Source organism: Onthophagus taurus, chromosome 7 (assembly GCF_036711975.1).
Source record: "Onthophagus taurus isolate NC chromosome 7, IU_Otau_3.0, whole genome shotgun sequence".
Lineage (NCBI taxonomy): Eukaryota > Metazoa > Arthropoda > Insecta > Coleoptera > Scarabaeidae > Onthophagus > Onthophagus taurus.
In genome coordinates, this window is record NC_091972.1 from 20,700,160 (window position 1) to 20,721,396 (window position 21,237).

General features: G+C 32.5%; 5 protein-coding genes, 1 long non-coding RNA gene and 1 other non-coding gene across 8 annotated transcripts in view; 5 read left to right on the forward strand and 2 right to left on the reverse strand.

The window, feature by feature from the left end:
• The window catches only part of LOC111424627 (ankycorbin), a 28,651-nt gene extending 27,941 nt beyond the window's left edge, over nucleotides 1–710 (forward strand). Inside the window, exon 7 of the mRNA XM_071197193.1 lies at nucleotides 274–710. Within this exon, the coding sequence (XP_071053294.1) occupies nucleotides 274–539 (266 nt within the window). The 3' untranslated portion in view covers nucleotides 540–710. The remainder of the gene's footprint in view (nucleotides 1–273) is intronic.
• LOC111424655 (SDR family oxidoreductase shroud) lies at nucleotides 709–10,468 on the reverse strand. 2 transcript variants are annotated; one of them, XM_071197195.1, is made up of 5 exons: nucleotides 10,404–10,468; nucleotides 10,284–10,339; nucleotides 9,668–10,213; nucleotides 9,458–9,610; nucleotides 709–1,291 (listed from the first exon to the last, which is right to left on the reverse strand). In XM_071197195.1, exons 3-5 carry the CDS (start codon nucleotides 10,113–10,115, stop codon nucleotides 783–785), a joined length of 1,110 nt encoding a protein of 369 aa, XP_071053296.1. In that variant the 5' UTR covers nucleotides 10,116–10,213; nucleotides 10,284–10,339; nucleotides 10,404–10,468; the 3' UTR covers nucleotides 709–782. The 2 variants fall into 2 exon arrangements, with proteins under 2 accessions (XP_071053296.1, XP_071053295.1); XM_071197194.1 differs by having other exon boundaries at nucleotides 10,400–10,444.
• Nucleotides 10,469–10,548: 80 nt separating this feature from the next.
• LOC111424641 (mitochondrial ribosomal protein L11) lies at nucleotides 10,549–16,866 on the forward strand. The gene is made up of 4 exons (XM_023058252.2): nucleotides 10,549–10,804; nucleotides 10,860–11,046; nucleotides 11,106–11,376; nucleotides 16,702–16,866. The coding sequence occupies exons 1-4, from the start codon at nucleotides 10,670–10,672 to the stop codon at nucleotides 16,706–16,708; spliced, it is 600 nt and encodes a 199-aa protein (XP_022914020.1). The 5' UTR covers nucleotides 10,549–10,669; the 3' UTR covers nucleotides 16,709–16,866.
• Nucleotides 15,366–16,279, reverse strand: LOC111424640 (ribosomal RNA processing protein 36 homolog). Its single transcript, XM_023058251.2, has 3 exons — nucleotides 16,148–16,279; nucleotides 15,578–16,094; nucleotides 15,366–15,525 (listed from the first exon to the last, which is right to left on the reverse strand). The coding sequence occupies exons 1-3, from the start codon at nucleotides 16,217–16,219 to the stop codon at nucleotides 15,398–15,400; spliced, it is 717 nt and encodes a 238-aa protein (XP_022914019.2). The 5' UTR covers nucleotides 16,220–16,279; the 3' UTR covers nucleotides 15,366–15,397.
• A 248-nt stretch (nucleotides 16,867–17,114) lies between the features above and the next one.
• LOC111424642 (uncharacterized) lies at nucleotides 17,115–17,488 on the forward strand. Its single transcript, XR_011640834.1, has 3 exons — nucleotides 17,115–17,191; nucleotides 17,236–17,355; nucleotides 17,414–17,488. It is a non-coding gene; the product is annotated as an uncharacterized lncRNA (long non-coding RNA).
• A 237-nt stretch (nucleotides 17,489–17,725) lies between these two features.
• TRNAL-UAA (transfer RNA leucine (anticodon UAA)) lies at nucleotides 17,726–17,809 on the forward strand. The gene has a single exon. It is a non-coding gene; the product is annotated as a tRNA-Leu (tRNA).
• Nucleotides 17,810–18,780: 971 nt separating this feature from the next.
• On the forward strand, nucleotides 18,781–20,328 carry LOC139430370 (zinc finger BED domain-containing protein 5-like). Its single transcript, XM_071197249.1, has one exon. The coding sequence runs from the start codon at nucleotides 18,781–18,783 to the stop codon at nucleotides 20,326–20,328; it is 1,548 nt and encodes a 515-aa protein (XP_071053350.1).
• The last annotated feature ends 909 nt before the right edge of the window (nucleotides 20,329–21,237 follow it).

Here is a 21,237-nt window from a genome sequence, read left to right on the forward strand (position 1 = left end):
ACAACAACCTAGCGCTGAATACTAGCTAGAACTAGCACTAGCATTATCACTAAAACTAACACTAAACTTAGAAATATTCGAGTTTAGCCGTTTTGAGAGACGCTAAACTCGAATGTTTCTAATTCTAGTGATAGTGTTAAGTTAATTCTAGTTTTAATAGTTATTCAGCATTAACTTGTATATTTTTATTAAACTAAAACTAACACTAGACTTAAAACTAAAAACATTCGGGTTTAACTGTGCGCCTGGAGAATAAATATTAATTTGTTTTAGTCCCAAAAATGGATCATCATACAATTCCAAAAATTGGTTATTCTTGCAAACCGCAAGGATTTTTGCCTCACATCCATCCGAAAAAAACGGTAACATTGGAATTGTTGCATGGAAATGACAAACAGGTGATATCACTGCCCACAGACCGTTTGGACCAAAATAAGAGATACTACGTTACTTTTACTGTTAAGGGACAAGAAACAACGTCTCCTAGTAGTGGTGTTCAAGGTAGAGAAGACCCCCATAGACATGCAAAAAGTGTGTGAATCATATTTTTTAATATAATGTGTATAATGTTTATATAAAATATATAGATATCCCAAAAATCGATGTAAATCTGTATTGAACCTATACTAATGTGAATTTGGGATATGCTATGTCCATAAAGAAACTCCGTTATATTCCATTTAAAAAAGATTAAATAAAAAATGTCTATTTAACTACTTATGTTGATCGTTTTATTGAAAACATTACAAATATGCAAAAATGAATCACTAGACGATAACCCCTCAAAAACCAGGACGCGGTTTATACTCAGGCATCGCCATAAATTTAACAATAAAATAATCCCTGATAAAACATGGCGAAAATCTAAATATCGCATGATAAAACTTATACCTCCAAGGTTCATTTAAATAAATCGATTTCGGGTTCACATCAGTTAAGGCTAATTCAAATAATTCATACAAATTGGCATCGTCGATTTTCTCAGGACATTGCGGAGTGGGTATCGAATTCAAATACATATTATATCGTTGAAAATAATCTCCATAAAATTTCTTTTGCTCTTGAGTCATTGCTTCGGACATTTCATCAGCAAATGTGCTCTGTCTACCTAAGATTCCACTTCTATGAACGAAAGAACCAGGCACAAATGTTAACACTTTAACACCATATTTGGCCATTTCCACTCTTAAACCATCCGACCATGCTTGAAGGGCTGCTTTTGTTGCTCCATAAACGGATAAGCCAGGTAATGAAGCTAATGCACAATGACTAGTTATTGTTATAATTCTACCTAAAATCAAAAATTAAAAAAAAAAGTTTATTAAAATAAGTACGAAGGCTTTCATGGCCGGTGTTGATTGAACTAAAATTAGAACTAACACTAGAAACTTTCGGGTTTTGCCGTGCGTCTTTTAAGAAAATCGACTCCGCTGTACTCCGCTACGAGAAAAAATCCACAAGACCTTCAATGATCTACAGAAAATAAGTGAGAGGTTACTACAACTCCACCTCTCACTTTCCAACTGTATGTCCGGAGAAGACTGGGATAAAGTGGACAGGCTAACAATGGAGAAGGCTGATTGTGAATTCCAAAAGACCCATGACAAGCACATCAAGAAGTTTGAATCTCTGGAACGCCGAATACAAAAGAAGAAATGTAATAGTTCACCAGTAAAAACAATCGTCATCAACAGATCGAGTGTCCCACTAACGAAAGATGAACTCGCCACAGGATTAAACTACGCAATCGCCAAAGGAGGAAATCATCTGCGAAGTGAAAACAGCTTTGAGGGATGACCGCACTAAAAGCCGAAGGGATCCGACAAGAAGTTGCGAGAGTACTGAAGTCAGCAAAACCACCGAAATTCAACGTGACGGTTGGTGAAAAGAAGACACTTCGATCTATAAAAAAAAAAAGTCAGAAATCCTCGTGTTACCAGCAGACAAGGGGAATGCCACCGTGGTTATGGACAAGAAAGAATATGACGACAAAATGATGAACCTACTGGAACCAGCCACCTACAGGAAGATCAAGAAGGACCCCATAGACAAAATCGTAAGGAAAATGAAGGACCTGATAAAATCCACAGGAATTCTAACAGAACAGCAAAAAGGTTTGTTTGTGCAGGCGCCGGTACCACCAAGAATTTATGGACTACCGAAGATTCATAAACCAGATGTCCCCCTCCGCTCTATCGTCAGTGCCATCAACTCCCCAACATACCAGTAGGCCAAATATCTTGCAAAGAGTCTCCTTTCACAGGAAATACGGAAACGTATGTCAAGGATTCTACACACTTTGTGGAATCGGTAAAAGGTTTAAAGCCAGATGCTGAGGATATTTTGGTGAGTTTCGGTGTGGAATCCCTTTTTACTAGGCTACCAGTTAAGGATGCTGTAGATGGTCTTCGCCAAAACTTATTCTGGAGGACTAACGACGTATTTCAGCTGGAAGGGAGAATTTTACGAGCAGTTCGAAGGGGCAGCCATGGGGTCTGCATTATCGCCAGTTATAGCAAATTTCTACATGGAATTATTCGAAGAAGACGCTTTGAAGAAGAGCCAGTGAAAATCAAAACTATGGCTCCGATATGTGGATGACATGTTTGTGATATGACAACATGGTCAAAAACGACTCCAAGAGTTCTTGGATTACTTGAACTCTCAACATCCCATGATTAAGTTTACCATGGAAACAGAAACTATTTACGATAACATTTGGAGACAAAAATGCCGGCCAAGTGATATTAGATACTGATCAAAGAGAACAATATCAATAAAATTAAGAACAACCCAACCATACCATTTCATAATAAACTTAAGAAATTTGTCAAGGATAACCATAATATGCTTTCGAGGTTTGATATAACTAGTTTTAAAAAGCCTAATCAAGCTTCATAAAACAGACAATAGCATTAGACCAATTATTGGGAATAATAATAGGGGTATTATTATTACTACCAGGGTATTACTAACAGAATCGCGAAACACATTCAAAGGTTTTTGTTCAAAGCCTTTAATAACCATTTCTGTTATAATATCAAAAATTCTATAGACCTCATCAATAAAATAAAAAATATCTCATTATCCAAAAATAATATACTTATATCATATGACATTAAAAATCTGTATACTAATATCCCAATAGATAAATCTATTTCCATTATTGAGAAATTTCTTCTTAAGAACCCAAATTCATTAGATCTAGAAGAAGATAATATAACATGTTTCTCTAGGTTACTTAAAATGGTATGCAACCAAAACTTTTTCATTTTTAACAATAACACTAGTTTACAAATTTTAATCAATTTTTTTTCTCGAAGACTGCGATATTTTTTTTTATAACGTAGAGTCTTGTGCTGATTCTGAAACTGTCTTCAGTTTTTCTTCATCACATCCAGTTTTCGAGATATACCCAAAAATGTGGAAAATCGTAAATTAAAAAACATAGTAACGGTTCATGTTTAGTATATTTTTTATTTTGCATAGTGTACTTCTGTAGCTATATAGACATAAAAGTAGAGATCCAGACGAACATTTTGAGGTATTGATGGCATAAATCGGACTGTCCGTTATTTTGCTACAGCCTAAAACAACTCAACAAAATCAAGTTTTTTGGTATTTTTCCCATTTTTTTATTACTTAATCGCACCGTAACGGAAAAGAATTATATATGAACAAAAAAGTTAGCTATTCTATCTTGTAGAACATTTAATTCTCTAAATTTCGAAGCATTGGACACCATGGTCGAATGTATTTTACAGGAGATATCGTTAATTTACGACAATCGTGCAAAATTTCATTTTTTGCCATTTTCACTGTATTATTGAAACATTATTACGAACCATTTTTTTTAATAAAGAGGTGTTTTAACTCTTCCAGGCTCTAAGTAGATATAAACATTAAATTCACTGAAATAAATATTATTATTTTTTAAATACCACAAAAATAACAATCTTGGAAAAAGTTTTTAAGAACTCGCGCGTTTACCTGTTAGACTTTTTTTGACAAAAGAAATTCTCATTGTTAAAAAACAATCACTTTCTGTGAAAATGTGTTTTTTAAAAACTCCACTTCTTTATATATTAGAACCTTGTTCTGCTAAACAGTCTTTTTTTGAAATATTTTTTGGTATAAAAGGAGAATATATTGTCATAATATTTAATTCTTCTTGAGACACCTCAGTAATCTTTCGTTTAAGAAAATAGCAGTGTTGTAAAAGTTTTGTTGATAATGGCTAGCAGCAGCAGAAGTTTTGAATGCAAGAACAATCCTGATTTGTTCTGTTTTATTTGCGGACAATACATTACTGGGATGACGGGACGACCAATTACAACTGTTATAAAACGGCGTATTCTCATTATTTTGGCTTTGCTTTAACGAATTTAGACAAGCCCTGGACACCCGGCTTCGTATGTCCGAATTGCGGTATAACTTTGAATAGATGGATGGCGGGTGAATCTATATCTCATTTACAGTTTGGTATTCCAATGTTATGGTCACAGATATCAGATCATTCCGATTGCTATTTCTGTAACATAAACCTAGACGGCATAAACAAAAAAACAAAAAAAAATTTGGTTTATCCTAATGTAAGATCAGCCAAAAAGCCAATTACGCAAAGCGAAACTTTACTAAGACCAAATCCTCCTGACTGATTAATGCAATCCAGTGAAAGTGATCAGAGTAAAGGAGAGAGTAAAGATATGTCATCTAGCAGCGACTATGATGCCAAAATAAACCATAAACTGTCACAGAAAGAACTAAGTGACTTAGCTAGAGATCTGAAGTTGTCGAAGATTGATAGTGAGGTATTGGCATCCCGGTTACAGCAATGGAATCATTTATACCCTACAACCCGTGTAACTGTTTATGGAAACAAAGGCCGTTGTTGCCTCTGTTACAATTTTTTACGAAAGATAAAGGTATTTGTTATTGTAATAACGTGCAGAGACTGTTTGATGAATTGAAAATAGATCATAACCCAAGTGAATGGCATATTTTCATCGATAGCTCTAAAAACAGTCTTAAAGCAGCTTTACTTCATAATGGAAACACACTATCAACTATTCCACTTGCTCATTCCGCAGTAAAGAAGTTTACTAACTTTTACTTTTTAAGTATTGACTTACATTTCTATGATTTTCAGGTAATTCCTGTGGTTACTGGCTTTCACAGCGGTTTTACAAAATATTGCTGTTTTCTTTGTTTGTAGGATAGCCGAGCGAGAGAGCATCATTATATGCGCAAAGACTGGCCTTCTAGAGAACATTACGATACTGGTGCTTTCAATGTCTTAAACAAGCCTCTGGTGAGACCAGCATCAGTAATATTGCCTCCGATACACATCTAGCTACAGAAGCACACTATTTAAATTAAAATATACCGTTACTATGTTTTTTAATTTACGATTTTCCACATTTTATTATATGATATACCCAATCTCGAAAACTGGACGTGATGGAGAAAAACTGAAGACAGTATCAGAATCTGCATTCTACGTTATAAAAAAAAGATCACAGTCTTCGAGATTTTTCTTGTAAACTAGTGTAATTATTACCAGATGAAAGATGACCTCCCTATGGGTTCGCCCATCTCAGGAATAATAGCTGATATTTATGTCAATCATTTCAAAAACAAGCTTTTCTCGGATAAATATAAGTTTATAACCAAAGATATCTCATTTTACGGGAGATATGTAGATGATATCTTTACCATTTTTGAAGGTAATGCAGCAAAACTTTCAGCATTAAATAATATTTTTAATAATATTAATAATTAATAACCTGCAGTTCACATCTGAAATTGAAACAGACTGCAGACTGAACGTTTTAGACTTGGTGATTTCAAGAGATCCTGATAATAGCTTGAGCTTTGATATTTCGCAAACACACAGCCACAGACGTAATAATTCCCAAACATTCATTCAACTCTACTGAACAAAAACAGGCACCATTTCGTTTTCTTTTCAATAGATTACAATAAGTACCGTTAAATGACTCCAATTATCTCACAGAAATCCATAAAATTGTAAAAATCGGTTTGAATAATGGATACAACATCAAAGACTTACAGGACATTCATAACATGGTACATAAATGTAACATCATTAAACTAATATTACCGCACTATAAGAAAAGCGTTAAATATACAGGGTGTATCTGAATGACTGCAACAAACTTCAAGGGGTGATTCTTTAGTGAATTTTAAGGGTACTTTCATATATGAACCATGGGCGACTTCGGCCCCCCTAGGGAGCTACGCCCCTCCAAAAATGGCGGAAAATTTTGGTTTAATTTTTTTTTCTCAAAAACCATAAACGCTAGAAAAATGAAATTTAGGGAATATGTTTAACTCATAATAGGGCACGTTTAGGACAGACTGGAAGAAGCATCCACACTAAATTTAAAGAACAAATAAATAGAGATACTTCAGCTGTTTTTAATCATTTAAAACTTAATAACCATACTACAGACATTAATAATGTGAGTCTGTTGAAAAATATAAAGAAATCGAAAAAACTTGATCTATTTGAGGAATACTTTGTATATAAGAATAACAACAATAAATGTCTTATGAACGACCTAGCGGATGTTAATAATTATAGACTTTTCATCAAATACATGTAATAAGTGATTTCCATATAATCTATTGATAGATGTTTCATATTTATAGATATAGATGAGAAATAGTATTTAAGTTATAGAATAGATACAACATGTTTCCGCTTTCTAGAATGAGATATCGCCTATTTTATATCATAATATTTAGGGTAATTTCTGGATTGTTCTATGTTCCTTCTAATACATTTTTTGTTATTGTAGTTGTGCCTGAGGAAGACCACTATATGGTCGAATACTATAGTAAGCACTGAATAATATAAATAAATAATCCTATCATCGTTACACGAATTTTATTTAATTCTTTCTATTAAAGTTTCTGAAGAAGGTTGCAACATGGCATCCGAAGAGTCAAACCTTTTCTTAACTCTAGGATCGTCATTTACATAATCCGGGCTTCTGAGACCCGTTATATAAAATCACGTGTAGTCAGAATAGAAACAAAGTTATTGAAGTAAAACTTTATTTATTTATACATATGTACGTTACAAACGTGAGGTTAAATATGAAAGTGAACATTATTGTTAAAAAAACATTATTGTTTATTGTTTTTAGGGATTAGAGAAGCATTTAGTGCACATTCTAATACTATGCTCATTACAGATATTATTTTTAGAAGTAACACATTATATTTATCGTTGATAATTACATATCATTGTGCTTTTACGATCAATACTTGCGGGACATACTGAGCATATTTTTCTCTTAATTGTTGCACTTGTGTGAGCGGCTGGCGGACCACATATATCAATAAATTTGCTCATACACTCCCGGACAGTACGCCGTAGGTTAGGGTTAGTAGATCTTCTCTGCATATGTGGTATCACTAGTTCCTTCGCTAAATTTTTCAAAAACATTCTGCGTTTGAGAATCACTCCTATGTTGTAGTTTGGATGTTCCTTCGTAAAGACTATATATGCATTGAATGCTGCAACATCAATGATGTTGAAGAAAAATGTCATGGGCCATCGTTTACTTTGCCTCTTGCACGTGTATGTCGACACCATTTGATCCATGATGTCAATACCGCCCTTTGTTTTATTATAATGAGAGATGATTTCAAGCTTCCTCTTAGCGTCGTCATTGATAGATGCGTCGTGGTGCATGGTGCTTAGTAAAATTACGCATTTGTTCTTTTTACGTGCGTAACTTACCATGGATACGTTATTTTGAAAACAAAACAATGAAGAGTAGACTACACGATCTTTTCAGGCTTTCATTGCTTTCGGAATGTCACGGTTATTCTGACGTAGTGTACCCACAACAGTAATATTTTTATCCAACAGATAAGTTGCTAGCGGACCACTAGTGAAGAAATTGTCTATCGTGAGATTGCGACCAGAATTATGAATGCCACGCACAAGAGTTTGTACTACTTCAAGCCCCAGGTTTTTATGTGGAGGTTCTCCGGGCTGGCGACCAACATAAACTAAACCATCCAAAGCATAACCAGACGTAGATTCACACATACAAAATATTTTAAGTCCATATTTTACCGGTTTACTTGACGAATGTGCATCTACCTCTAAACCCAACGAGTTGTTCATCAATAGTTACATTAGTATCAGGCATGACGCAGGTTTTGCATTGCTGAATGAATAAATCCCAAATGTAGGACACTATTGCTAACTTATCGGTTTCCAAACGCGCATTCCGAGTTCCCTTGTCGTCAAATCTGACGAATCTTCGTATTTCTTCAAAGCGAAGTATGGACATTGTGGATCGGTATACAGGATTGGCTAATTCATCACAAAATAATTCTCTCGCAGGAACATCGCAGCTTCTGTCAACTCCCGCATGAATAAGTAAACCACAGAATGCAAGAAATTCATCAACAGTTACATCTTTCCACGGTTTTCCTTTTGCACCATAAACACGTTTACCCTCTAAATTAGTACAGTTCACAATTTCTTGTACAATAACTGGAGTTACAAATAACTGAAACGCTTCTTTTGGTGTTGCAGCCATATGTTTCCTTGCTAGTCCTGGCGCACGCCGAATAATGTTGTGTGGTTGAATTTTATTTTTTGCTGGAGGTTCCAAACTCCATACCAGACCACTTGGAGCAATGTAACCGCTCGTTGAAGGCTTACCAATATCATCAACATCATCCTCTGAATTATCGTTACCATGATCAGAACTGGAGCCAGAATACTCGTCAGGAACAAATTCGAAATTTCTATCTTCTGTGTCATCATTTTTTGCTTCTGACACATCACTTTCTTCAAAAGGCAGATCATCACATTCATGCTGCCCACTGCACCAATATTTCTTCATAACCGGGGTCACCAAATCTCACGCTTTTCACGTTCCTTTTTGACGCCATTATCATATGTATTCGTATGATAATGTGATTTAGTTCACTCAATCCAACTGAATGAAAAACAGCTGCACCTACTTTTATACATACAACAGTAATGCACGTTTTAACTTGCACAGACACGCACAATTTAGCGCTGCAGTGTTTGACAAATTATAATAACCCTCAACCTGTAATGAACAAGTTGAAACTTGTTCTATAGTAACTAGTAGTACACGGGCTTTGGAGGCCCGGTTTATGCAAATACGGGGTGCTAATGGAAAGGATTTTTTTTTTCGATTGCTAATTACACTTGAATGTTTTTGAATCAAGTGTGTATTGAATAAAGACGTGTTTAGAGCATATCTAAATGCTCAAGCCGATTGAAATTATTTTAAGAAAATTATGAGTAACTAAAATCTCGCCGGGCCCGAGAGGCCCGGTTTATGCATCCTAGGGTTAAAAGACACACGGCAAAACCCGAAAGTTTCTAGTGTTAGTTCTAATTTTAGTTCAAGTTTATTAAAAATAAAAAAACCTTTTGATTTCCTCAATAGCGGACATAAAGCTTTAGTTATTTTCATTGATCCATATAAATTAATATAAATTTGTTGTTCAATTAAGGATTCAGTTAACCATTCGAATTCCCCAAAAACCATAATTCCAGCATTATTAATAACAGCGTATAATTCTAAAACAAAAACACCAAAAATTAATTATAAATTAACTTTCTTTTTTGATTTTGCACCTCTAAATTCATCCTCAACAAATAACATTAACGTTTTAACAACAATAGCAATATTTTCTTCATCAGTAAGGTCTAATTCAACGGGAATTAATCCTTTTCGATTTTTTAAAATCTTCGCGCCTTCCGATTCCAAATTTAAGAAACATGCCACCACGGTAAATCCAAAATCACTAATATGTTGTGCTAGTGAAAATCCTAACCCCGAATCGCAACCGGTGATGAAAACCACTTTATTCTTTGAAGGAGTGACGAATTGGGTCCCTCTAAAGTAATATATTAACGAAGCGATCGTTAGCGATGTCATAAATAACGTTTTAAAGAAATTATGATGTACGATTCCGTTATACGCGACGAATGTTATTCCGAGGGGTCCAGCGGCGAATACCGAGTAAAATTCGTTCAAAACTTCGAATGCAAACCGCGAATACTTCGTTAATCCCGAACCCATTGTGATTTATTTTGTGTCATACACTAAAACCGTCTCAAAAACGTGTGGCCGCGGTTGTGTACGAACCCGCCATATTCAAAGCGGGTTATTTGAATCTCCTACAAAATTAAGTTAAGATTTGCATTTTAAAATAGGACCATTTGAAAGTTTATCAGGTTTTTTACCCACCATGAAATTATTCCCATAATTTACCATTTATAACTTGATCATTGCCGATGATGTAACTAAAACAATTTAATAAATATCCACGAAAAGAAATGTTTGTTTAAATTTCAGTAATTTACCTACATAGAGATTTATAAAAAACGTCTTAAAATTTTATTTCCATAAACGTCAAAATTTGACAATTTATTAACAAATTTAGGGAAATTTCATTTTTACAACATAACCTATTAAATTAATTATTATTAATGTTTTAATTAACTTTAAATTTAATTTATTAATTTCGTTTTGTTAATATTTTTCATTAATGTAATAAATAAAAATTTATTAATTCTTAATTAAAATATATCAAAACTAACCTTTAAAAAACATAACCTCAATTTATCAAAAAAATGTCTAAAGCAGGTGCTAAAGTAAAAGCGGTTAAAAAGGCTGTAATTGAAAAGATTCATCATGGTAGATTAAATACGAATATTCCAGCATGTTCGGCCGCGGCCGGACCGCCGTTGGGGCCTATGTTAGGACAGGTTAACTTTAAAAAATGAATTCTATGCAACTTAATTAAATCATTATTTCTTTTAGAGAGGTATAAATATCGCCGCTTTTTGCAAAGACTTTAACGAACGCACCAAAGACATCAAAGAAGGAATACCTTTACCCTGTAGAATCAAGGTTTTCCCTGATCGTAGCTATGAATTAACTATAAACTTACCACCAGTAACATATTTCCTAAAACAAGCCGCTGGAATACAAAAAGCAGCGATGTATGGTAAGTTTTTAATTTATTAATTTTTTATAAATAAATTACTTGGGTGCTATTTTTGTTAGGTAATGAAACAGCTGGAAAAGTATCTTTAAAACATATTTTTGAAATAGCAAAAATTAAAAGGCAAGATCCTTTATTACAAGTTCGAACGATGGAAGAAATGTGTAATATGATAATTGGTATTGCAAAGTCATGTGGGATAGAAGTTGTTAAAAATTTGGATGGTAAAGAATATGAGGAGTTTTTGAATGAAAGGAAGATTGTTATTGAACAACAAAGGAAGGAGTTACAAGAAAAGAGGGAAGCTAAAATGTTGAGAACTGGACAAGCTGGGTAATTAATATAAAAATTTAAAAATAAATCTCTAAAATAAGGCGTCATTATCTTAATTGGAAGATTATTACGCACTATAACACCTAAATAATGCATTATTTACAATATAGATTTGCAATTTGATGTATCCTTTAGATTCCTAGGGGTCATATTAGCCCCTTTTGTATTTTTGGCATCAATTCTGTATTGTGAGAATGACAGAGATTTCATGAAGAGTCCATGAAGATAAAGCATGGAAAAAGAGGTTAAACTTGAGTTCAATTCTCACAACAGTGTTAAAATGAATTAATTGCAATATTCACTTCATTATTTTTATCTCATTACTGCATATAACAACAATAAACAGTATGTTTCCCAAATTGTAATGTTTACAAACTTCACTTAACACAAAATTGTAAAAAAAAAACTGTTGGGCGCCAAATGTCTTATTTCAAAGTCCTATTATGACTCCAGTCTTAGGATGGCAGCGGGATCACAACTAATTAAGATTGTTTTTTAAAAAAGTTTGTCAATGTTGTTTGTTTTGTTATTTTCTTTTTTTCTTCTTAGATCTCTTGATAACATTTTACTGCTACTTAAATTTGTTTCTCGACTTTAGCGAACCGAGTAGTGTCTTCGTCCATACTGTCAAGTAAGAGGCTTGAGGCCTTGGTTATATTTTGAAAATACTTCTCCTAACCCACTCATGGTTAATGTTTTTGATACTTCTACTTCATCACTCAGCCTTTCATCTTCTGCTACTCTTTCGCTTTGAAAGTAAATCAATTCTTGATCAGTTAATTCATCTTCTTACTAATTCTTCAATATCGGTAATATTAATTTTTAAATTTAACTGATCTGCAATTTGAATAATTTTTACGCCAATTTCGTCTAATTTTGCAACTTGTAAATTCATAACTAAATTTCCTCCAAGACGAAGCGTAATTCTATCTTCTATTCTATCTTTAAATACCTTCAAACGAGGAACTGATGTCGTCCCTCTGTGTTCGTTGTGGCATTTTTTTCCAGAACAGTCCTGTTTCGTCAACATTAACGTAGTAACATAAACGAAATATGTGTCTTTAGTTATTTGAGTTTTTTATGAAAACGACAATGTTTTTTAAAAAATAATAAGAGTAAAAAAAGTTTTGGAATTAAATTCCACATGAAATGAGGTAATAATGTATTAAATCCACCAAAAGGTTAAAAAAATCTGTCAAAATTTAAGGGATCATCACCCTTAATCAACCCTTTGAAATGCCTCAATTGATCTCAACTTGCTAGCAATTAATACCCTCGGTACACTCATAACGTATACCAAATTTGGTTTTTCTAGCTTAATGTATTACGAATTTATTTTCGGAGGTTATAGGCATATTTTGCTAGTATTGTTGTAATGTTGGTTGTTTTCTTTTATTTTCTGGACTATCGATTTCTTTTCTTAGACACTTTTTATTTTCGACAGCTTTCCACACATTTGAAATGGAAATTTAAATTTTCATCATTTGCATATATGCTATAATTTGAACATTTGTAATGACTTTGGAGCTATTACATTGATGAATTTTATCATTAACTGTTAAAGAATAGCTTGTAGATCTCATTGGGGATGTTGGTAAGATTGACTGGTAAAGGTTGGTTTCATGTATTTTCATTCATACTACTGGTTTACCGTGAAAGAAGTACTCTTCGGAGAGCGCAAATTTATTTAAACCTGGATTGGATCGGGTCATCCAAGAATGTAACGAGCAAAGACGCTCAAATCACCCACCCACGACTTCATTGAAACTGTTTAGATATTATTTGAAGTGAGAAAATCTCAACGATTACAGTTTACAATTGAAGGTCTTGGTGCAATAACTGGGTATGTGTACAAATTATAGTTTTAAGAAAACAAAGAAAAACGTTTGTTTTGCATATGCCATAGTAATTATTTTTGTCCTTTTGTTTTATAAGTAACTGTAATAAGAATTATTTACTGTAAAAATATTTTCTTTTTGTTGCTTCTGGCTTTGGTTATACCGGGTGTAACAGGATCATGGTACACCCCCCGTATCTCCTTTAGTTTTGAAGATAATTGATTCAAATTTGGGACATCCTATACACATGATAAGAGACACTTTTTGACATACAAGTAATTTTTTTTTCAATTCCGGTTTACCCGGAAGTTACACTAACTTTAGATTTTTAAATGGAACATCCTGTATATTATTACATTTTTGAAATTTGAATAATTTTCTGAATCCAATGGTACCACATAAGTGACATTTCAAACGTCAATATTGTTTAGAATTTACTGTTTAATTTTCCATTTAAGTGTGCCATGAGAGTTCCGTTTTATTCTAATTAACCCGTCTAATGCTAGAAAAATCGAAATTCCGCCAAAAATACCAAATTACGTGATTTATGTGCAAATAAAGTTCATCAAAATGACGGAATTATTACCGCAGGATTATTACAGAAGAATCAACCTTTCGATCAAAAAAAGAATCATCAAAATGGAATGAGTGGTTCGCGAGAAAGCCAGCTTTGAAATTGTGGCTAAATTTTAGTGGCCGGTCAGTTTCAAATTTTGGCGATAGTCAAAGCATATTGTTTCAATAGTTGAATTTATCTCCGCCAATTTAATTTTTTCTTTGAAATCATCATAGAATGCTTGAGCTTTCCTTAAATGGAGTTCTTTCTGAACCAGTAGTGCTTTCCGTAAATCCTTATCAGTAGTTTGGTCGATCCCCATTTTTATTTTATCGCATACAGAGTATGTATCAGTTCGGGGTGCACCAAATGAAATATTATATCTTTCAGTAAAGTATCGATAGTAATAATCATAAGTAACTTTAGCCTTTGTAGGCTTATTTTCCTTCAACAGTTTATAATTTTCTGGTTCGTATTTCTTCAGATACATTTCATGCATTGTTTTCACATTTAATTCAGCAGGCAAATATTTTATCTGATTTTGACTTCGCGAATAAGGGGATTCTCGAAGAGGAAAACTGTCGATATGTTCTGAAATAGATTTTAATAGGTCTTCACTTAATTTACTAGGACAGTTTGGATGTATTCTACGACGCGACCGTCGGTAGCTGTAATCAGCTGTAATCATAGCTGTAAAAATAACGAATTTTTTTTTAAGCGAATAATCAGTGGTTGTTTCCATTTAAAAAAACAAAAATTGTCATAATATCTCGAAATCTAATACCGAAATTTTTTTTTTTGACTATGGCATCAAATTCTCTGTAAAAAAGTGTCCATATGTCTTAGTTATAATACTCCACCTATAATAATAACCAAGATAATTGCACTTGCTGGTTTTACGATATTTTAAACTTTGGTCTCTAGGGGAAAAACAAAAGACGATAGCGCTTTGAGGTTTTTGGCATTAGCAGTTTCTCGAAAAATGAAATCATGACATGTAAGCTATTTTTTTTCTAACTCTTATAGTTTCCGAGGTAGCCTATTCGGACATCGAATTTGAACCACCCTGTACATAAATGTATAATTTCGATTGTAAGATTCCTTGTTTTCTATCCCCTTTCTTCTTCTTTTTACTTCAGAAGCGGTTACAAGACCACTTAAATAAGTATCCTAAACATTGTTATCAGCGTTTTTACAAAATCCTTGAAATATATTGGAACGCTCTAACTCTGTAAATTTCTCATAGCACTGCTTTTTGCATTAATAATTTCGTTTTATCTTACACTATGAACATTAAAATTGGTACATTGGCGTTTTTTAAGACGATAAATAATAATTTGGTATTAGTTTTGATTTATCTTTCAGATGGCGCTGCCTGCCTTAAAAAACTCCCTTAAAGTAGTGTCCTATCTTTTTCATGGATAAAATTTTTACAACTTACACAACTTAAAACAGTTTCTCAGACTGTTTTACATAAATTTGGAAAAGAATTTGACTTTTTTTTTTTAATTAGCATGTTATTGCACCAAACTCTTTAATTAAAGAAGAATCTTTTGATTTAAATTCTTAAGGTCAAAAAATTTAATAAGATAAAATTAAATTTAAACTTATTTTATTTCAATTAACATTACAAATAACCTCTCTTTTTCTCTTTAGAAACTAATTGTTTAGCTTTCTTCTCCAGGTGTTTCTGCAATTTATTATTCTTCTTCAAATCTTCATATTTCTGCACTAAACCGTCCAATTTTTTCTCAGCTAAAACACCAAAACATTAACAATTCAATTAAATACATGCTTAACAACTTACATTTCCTCTTAAAAACAGGTTTCTCCCCCCTTCTAAATTGTTGGCGCATTTCCCTCTTCTCATTTTCTTGTTCCTCCCTTAATTGATTCTGTTTTTCGTGCTCACGAATTTGATTATCCAGCCGTTGCATTAAAAACTTTATTTTTCCCCTTTGCTCAACGTTCTCGGTGTTTTCGTATTCCTCCTTTAATTGTTTATGTTCATCTTTTCGCATGTTATATAAAAATTTGTAGTTGGATTTAAAGTATTTATCGTCGTAACTTCCACATAAAGGATCAAAACGGGGATCGCGAAATTGCGGTGTGGTTTTTGTCTCAATGATTGCTTTTTTTATGTTAATCGGACGTTTAGAACTCATTTCTCTGGGTCTGTTTTTGTTGGTTCTTTTAAATTGGGTTTTTTTGGTTTGTTTTTTAACGCCGTAAACGGTTTCGTTGTAGACTTTATCACCAATTTTTTCCTTCAATTTTTGAAGATCTTCAAAGGACATTGTTGATAATTCTTTTCTGATTCGATCCTAATTTTTTTTGTAATTTACTTATTAAATAGAAAAACTAATTTATTACTTACTCTTTCGTCTGTTGTTACATCTTCTTCATCGGATTTATTAATTTCCAATTCTTTTTGATCGTCCGATTCCATGTTGATTTATAAGAAGAATATTTTATAGGTTATGTTGACGTTTAACTGTCAAATTAATACTTATTAAAAAAAAATTATTAATAAAACGATATTTAATTAACTTAATTTGTGCCAAAAATATTAATTAACAATTTCTCCTTTTTTAAAACGTTTAAATAAACTTATTTTATTAAGTTTACCTTAAATAATGTAAATTTGACATTGACGTGAAATTATCAGCAAATACCTTTAAATAGTTCTAACCTAAAATTCCGGTGTTAATAAAAATGAGTTCCCCGTCAAAATTAAGTAAATTTTTCAAAAATAATTATGTGTTTATCGCCGGAGCGGGAATAATAATAGGTATTCACTGGGTGTGGTATCGAATACAGCAAGTTCCTGAATTTGTACCTCCGCATCAAAGAAAAGATTCAATGCCAATTTTATCCGTATAATTTTAGTTGGATTTGTTTATTTTAAATCATTTAATTTATGTTTTTTAGGCAATAACCGTCTTAACGAGAAGTGCTGAAAAAAAGATAACCAATTTTATAGGAAGTGAAAAGGACAGTAATGAAAAAACTCCTGTGGAAGATTAGTATATTCAGTAGTTATGTGGACTTAGCATGTAAAGAATAGATTTTTAATAATAAATTTTTATGAATTCATTTTATTTATTACTTTTTATAATTCCTTTTAATATTTATACTTGTTTAGATGTTTAACCGTTAGATGTCAGTAAAAGTAAAACGTCAAAATATATTCTAACCTCAATTTTTGTGTATTTAAATTTCTAATCATTAAGTATTAATGAAATAAATTAAACGAGTGATGAGGTTGAAATATTTTGTACTTATTTTATTTGTGGTTATCTTATCAAATTGTGCTTCTTGTGAAAAAGATAAAAAAAGGCTACAAATTGGAATAAAACATCGTCCGAAAACATGCAATGAAAAATCTAAGAAAGGAGATCTTTTACATGTTCATTACAAAGTAAAACAAATCTGTATTACTTTTTTTTACTTACATAATTAAAGTTTGATGAATTATTTAGGTTACATATGATAATGGGACTGAATTTGATAATAGTTATATTAGACAAATTCCTTTTACCTTTACAATTGGATCTGGGCAAGTTATAAAAGGATGGGATCAAGGTTTATTGGGGTACAAATGAATTTATTTTGTGGTAACAACTAACTTTATATATTTTAGAATGTGTATTGGTGAATTGAGGAAGTTGGTTGTTCCATCTGAAATGGGTTATGGAAAAGAAGGGGTTGTTCCGAGCATTCCTGGTAGCTCTACATTAATATATTATGTGGAATTGCTTAATGTTGAGAGGAAGACATTTTCATTTTAATTTATAATTTCGTTGTTGAAGAATTTTATAAATAAATTAAGCTTTAATTATAATAATTAGTTATTAATTCTTATTATTTAACGGATTTAACCTTTTACCAAGATTATCAATAAAGAAATTTATATTTGTTAGTTAATCGACAATCTAAAGAATATAACCTATAAGTCAGGTTGGCCGAGCGGTCTAAGGCGCCAGATTTAAGCTCTGGTTCCCAAACGGGAGCGTGGGTTCGAACCCCACACCTGACAGAATTTTTTTTTTTTACTTTTTTTATTAATTTTATTTATTAACTTTAAAATTTATAAAAAATTTCAATACGAGGTGATTTTTATAATTAGCTTCTAAAAAAGTATTTTATTTTTTAGATTTTCTATTAATTAACCTCCTGAACCTTGTATACAGCAATAAGTAGGCCTCTTGACCTCTAAAGTTTTTTATTAATTAAGTTTATGTACTTGGTACTAGTTTCGACATATTATGATGTCATCATCAGCCAAATCTACAAAAAGATATAATAATTATAATGATCTTAAAAATGTATAAAAAACAATAAAATTGCATAAATATATCTCAACTTACAGCCAAATAGTTAAAAAATCACGCTGAACAAACAAATTTCTACGTTAAAATAAAACATTATTTAAAAGAAACACGAAAATAACAATTCTAAACAAGAAAACACAATACCGTACACAATTGAACTCCAAAGACGACTGTCAAATCAACATCGAACTAAATTTAAAACAGGTTACAAAAAGGAATAAAAATATCAGAGTAAAATAATTTTAAAATGAAATTATTTTTTCAAAAAGGCGTATGTATAGTGGTTTATTATAATAGTTTTCGAGTTGATCATTTAAAGCAGTGTTTTTCAACCTTTTTCATGACACGACCCCCCTAGTAACAAAAAATATTTCGCGACCCCCCGACCCTTTTTTTCATGTATGTTAAAAATATTTAATCCATACAAAAATTTACGACAATTAAATTTAATAATTGTCGTTATTTATGACGACAATTATTTGAAATTTGGGTTTACTGTGATTGAGAATAAACCGCAGTGTGTAATTTGCTTTGAAATTTTGTCAAGAGAAAGCATGAAACCATCGAAGTTGGTACGCCACCTAAACACAAAACATCCTAATGAAAAAATAGACCCGTGGAATTTTTTGAGCGAAAACTAAAAGGTCTTGAACATCAAAAAACTGCTATAGGACAAATGTCCAACCTAAATGAGAAAGCGTTGCTCGCTAGTTATCGAGTAGCTTTTCGTGTGGCTGAAGCAGGAAAACCTCACAGTATTGCCGAAAATTTGATTTTACCAGCGGCTTTAGATATAGCAAAGATTATGTTTGGCAAACAAGAGGTCGAAAAGCTCAAAAGTATACCTCTCTCTGACAATACCATTCAACGCAGGATAAGCAATATGGCGACTGACGTTCGTGATCAAGTCATAGAAAAAATAAAGAAAAGTTCTTTTATGTCCTTACAATTTGATGAATCAACGGATATTGCGGGTTGTGCGCAGTTTGTAGCTTTTGTGCATTTTGAATCCCATGAAATATTGATGGAAGAAATACTATTTTGCAAGGCACTTCCCAAAAATGCTACAGGTCAGTTCTTGCATGACATGTTCGTTGAAGCTACGCAAGATATGAATATCGATTGGGCACAAAAATGCATTGCTATTTGTAGTGACGGAGCAAAAGCCATGATTGGTGCGAAGAGTGGATTTATTGCTAGACTGAAAGAACAAATGCCAAACGCTTGTTGGATGCACTGCTTTCTCCATCGCCAAGCTCTTGCAGCCAAAACCTTGCCACAAGAATATAGTCAAGTTCTAAATATTATTATTAACATTGTAAATTCTATCAAAGGAAAAGCGTTGCAGACTCGATTGTTTCGAATCATTTGTGAAGATATGGGGGCACTACACCGCAATTTGCTTTACCACACAGAGGTTAGGTGGTTATCAAAAGGCAAAGTACTGACCAGAGTTATGGAACTTCGCGCTGAACTATTAGTATATTTACAACAAGCCAAGTCACATTACTCTGAATTCATTTCTGACCCGGAATTCCTTTTGAAATTGGCTTTTCTTTCCGACTTATTTGAGCATTTAAACAACTTGAATAAAAGTCTTCAAGGGCAAGATGAAAATGTCATTACAGCAAAAGACAAACTCCATAGCTTTATAAAAAAAATTGAATTGTGGTCATCATCTATAAATCAAAACAACTTTGATTCATTTTCGTCGACACAGTCTTTCATTGAAGAAGTCGGAAGCGAGATAAACATTAACTCATATATATCTGGTATGAAAATGGTATTAGATAATTTGAAGAAAGAGTTGTGTCATTACTTCTCAGTGCAAAAGATATCGATTAACACTGGGCAAAGATGGATCTTAAATCCGTTTTTAAATGCAGCTATAAATGAGGCAAATTTAGCAACTAAGCTCAAAGAGAATCTGCTGGAATTATCTGCCGATGGGATGTTACACTTGAAATTCAAGTCTGAAAATTTGGATACCTTTTGGTTAAAAAGAAAAACAGAATACCCGGAATTAACAACCGAGGCTTTGAAGTGTTTGATTCCATTTTCTACCTCGTACTTGTGCGAGTTGGCATTTTCATCAATGGCCCAAATAAAAAGTAAACTAAGAAATCGCTTAAATTTGGAAAACGATTTAATACTTAAAATTGCAAAAACGGATTCACGATGGGAGAAATTGATTGAACAAACTCAAGCGCAACCTTCACATTAAAATGAACGAGTACTCGAAGATTTTATTTTTTGTTAATGTGTTTGTATAAACAACATAACAAGTATCATTTTGTTAACTTTGTTTAATCTACCTCCTTGAAGTTTATTGATTTTTTTACTGAGTTAAAGTAAGATAGTTATCATTATGTTTAAGTTTATCGATTTCGAACATTTCAAGGAAATTCATTTTCAAACCTTTTTTACTCTTATGTAGGAGTTGTACATTGTCATAAGTGTAAAAAAGGTTTGAAAATGAATTTCCTTGAAATGTTCGAAATCGATAAACTTAAACATAATGATAACTATCTTACTTTAACCACTATACGCCTTTTTGAAAAAATAATTTCATTTTAATAGTTTTTTATATTACAAATGGGCTAGAAACATAATTACAGTAGTACGAGTGTGGAGAATTGCACTCGGTCTACGACCTCGTCGTGTAATCACACGAGTACTGTAATTATGCTCTAGCCCACGTGTGATATACAGCATTTTATCTACGACTGCTAAAAATTACTAAAAAATCAATTTCTTTAAAAAAGTCTATTTGACATTTATAAAAATATTCTGAAATGATTGTTGACAATTTTGAATTGTCAGTTTCAACAACATGTTTACTCATCTGGAATAAGTGTTTTGAAATGTAAAAACATAACAATTAATGTTTATAATAAATAGTATTGTTTCTCTGTAAGTAGATAGCACTTTTTCTTTTGTATTGTTGCTCGTTTCAATAAATTAAGTCTGTTCTGATTAAGCTAAAAATGCGTTACGTAATGAAACCAGTGCGGTAATGAACTTCATTACGTAACTCAAATCACCTCAAATGAGTGCGGTAATGATGACTTATCCAAGCAGTCGTAGTAACTCGTCATTTAACTATTTGACTGTAAGTTGAGATATATTTATG

What these genes read in the sequence shown, in the direction of transcription:
- LOC111424655 (XM_071197195.1), bottom strand. Translation starts at nt 10,115, where the DNA reads ATGGGTTCGGGATTAACGAAGTATTCGCGGTTTGCATTCGAAGTTTTG. An exon ending in TGTTGAGGATGAATTTAGAG is followed by an intron (nt 9,611 to 9,667) that starts GTGCAAAATCAA and finishes TTTTTGTTTTAG; the next exon opens with AATTATACGCTGTTATTAAT. An exon ending in GCTATTGAGGAAATCAAAAG is followed by an intron (nt 1,292 to 9,457) that starts GTTTTTTTATTT and finishes TTTTGATTTTAG; the next exon opens with GTAGAATTATAACAATAACT.
- LOC111424641 (XM_023058252.2), top strand. Translation starts at nt 10,670, where the DNA reads ATGTCTAAAGCAGGTGCTAAAGTAAAAGCGGTTAAAAAGGCTGTAATT. An exon ending in TGGGGCCTATGTTAGGACAG is followed by an intron (nt 10,805 to 10,859) that starts GTTAACTTTAAA and finishes TATTTCTTTTAG; the next exon opens with AGAGGTATAAATATCGCCGC. An exon ending in ACAAAAAGCAGCGATGTATG is followed by an intron (nt 11,047 to 11,105) that starts GTAAGTTTTTAA and finishes TATTTTTGTTAG; the next exon opens with GTAATGAAACAGCTGGAAAA.
- LOC111424640 (XM_023058251.2), bottom strand. Translation starts at nt 16,219, where the DNA reads ATGGAATCGGACGATCAAAAAGAATTGGAAATTAATAAATCCGATGAA. An exon ending in ATGTAACAACAGACGAAAGA is followed by an intron (nt 16,095 to 16,147) that starts GTAAGTAATAAA and finishes AAAAAAAATTAG; the next exon opens with GATCGAATCAGAAAAGAATT. An exon ending in ACCTGTTTTTAAGAGGAAAT is followed by an intron (nt 15,526 to 15,577) that starts GTAAGTTGTTAA and finishes TTGGTGTTTTAG; the next exon opens with CTGAGAAAAAATTGGACGGT.
- LOC139430370 (XM_071197249.1), top strand. Translation starts at nt 18,781, where the DNA reads ATGTCCAACCTAAATGAGAAAGCGTTGCTCGCTAGTTATCGAGTAGCT.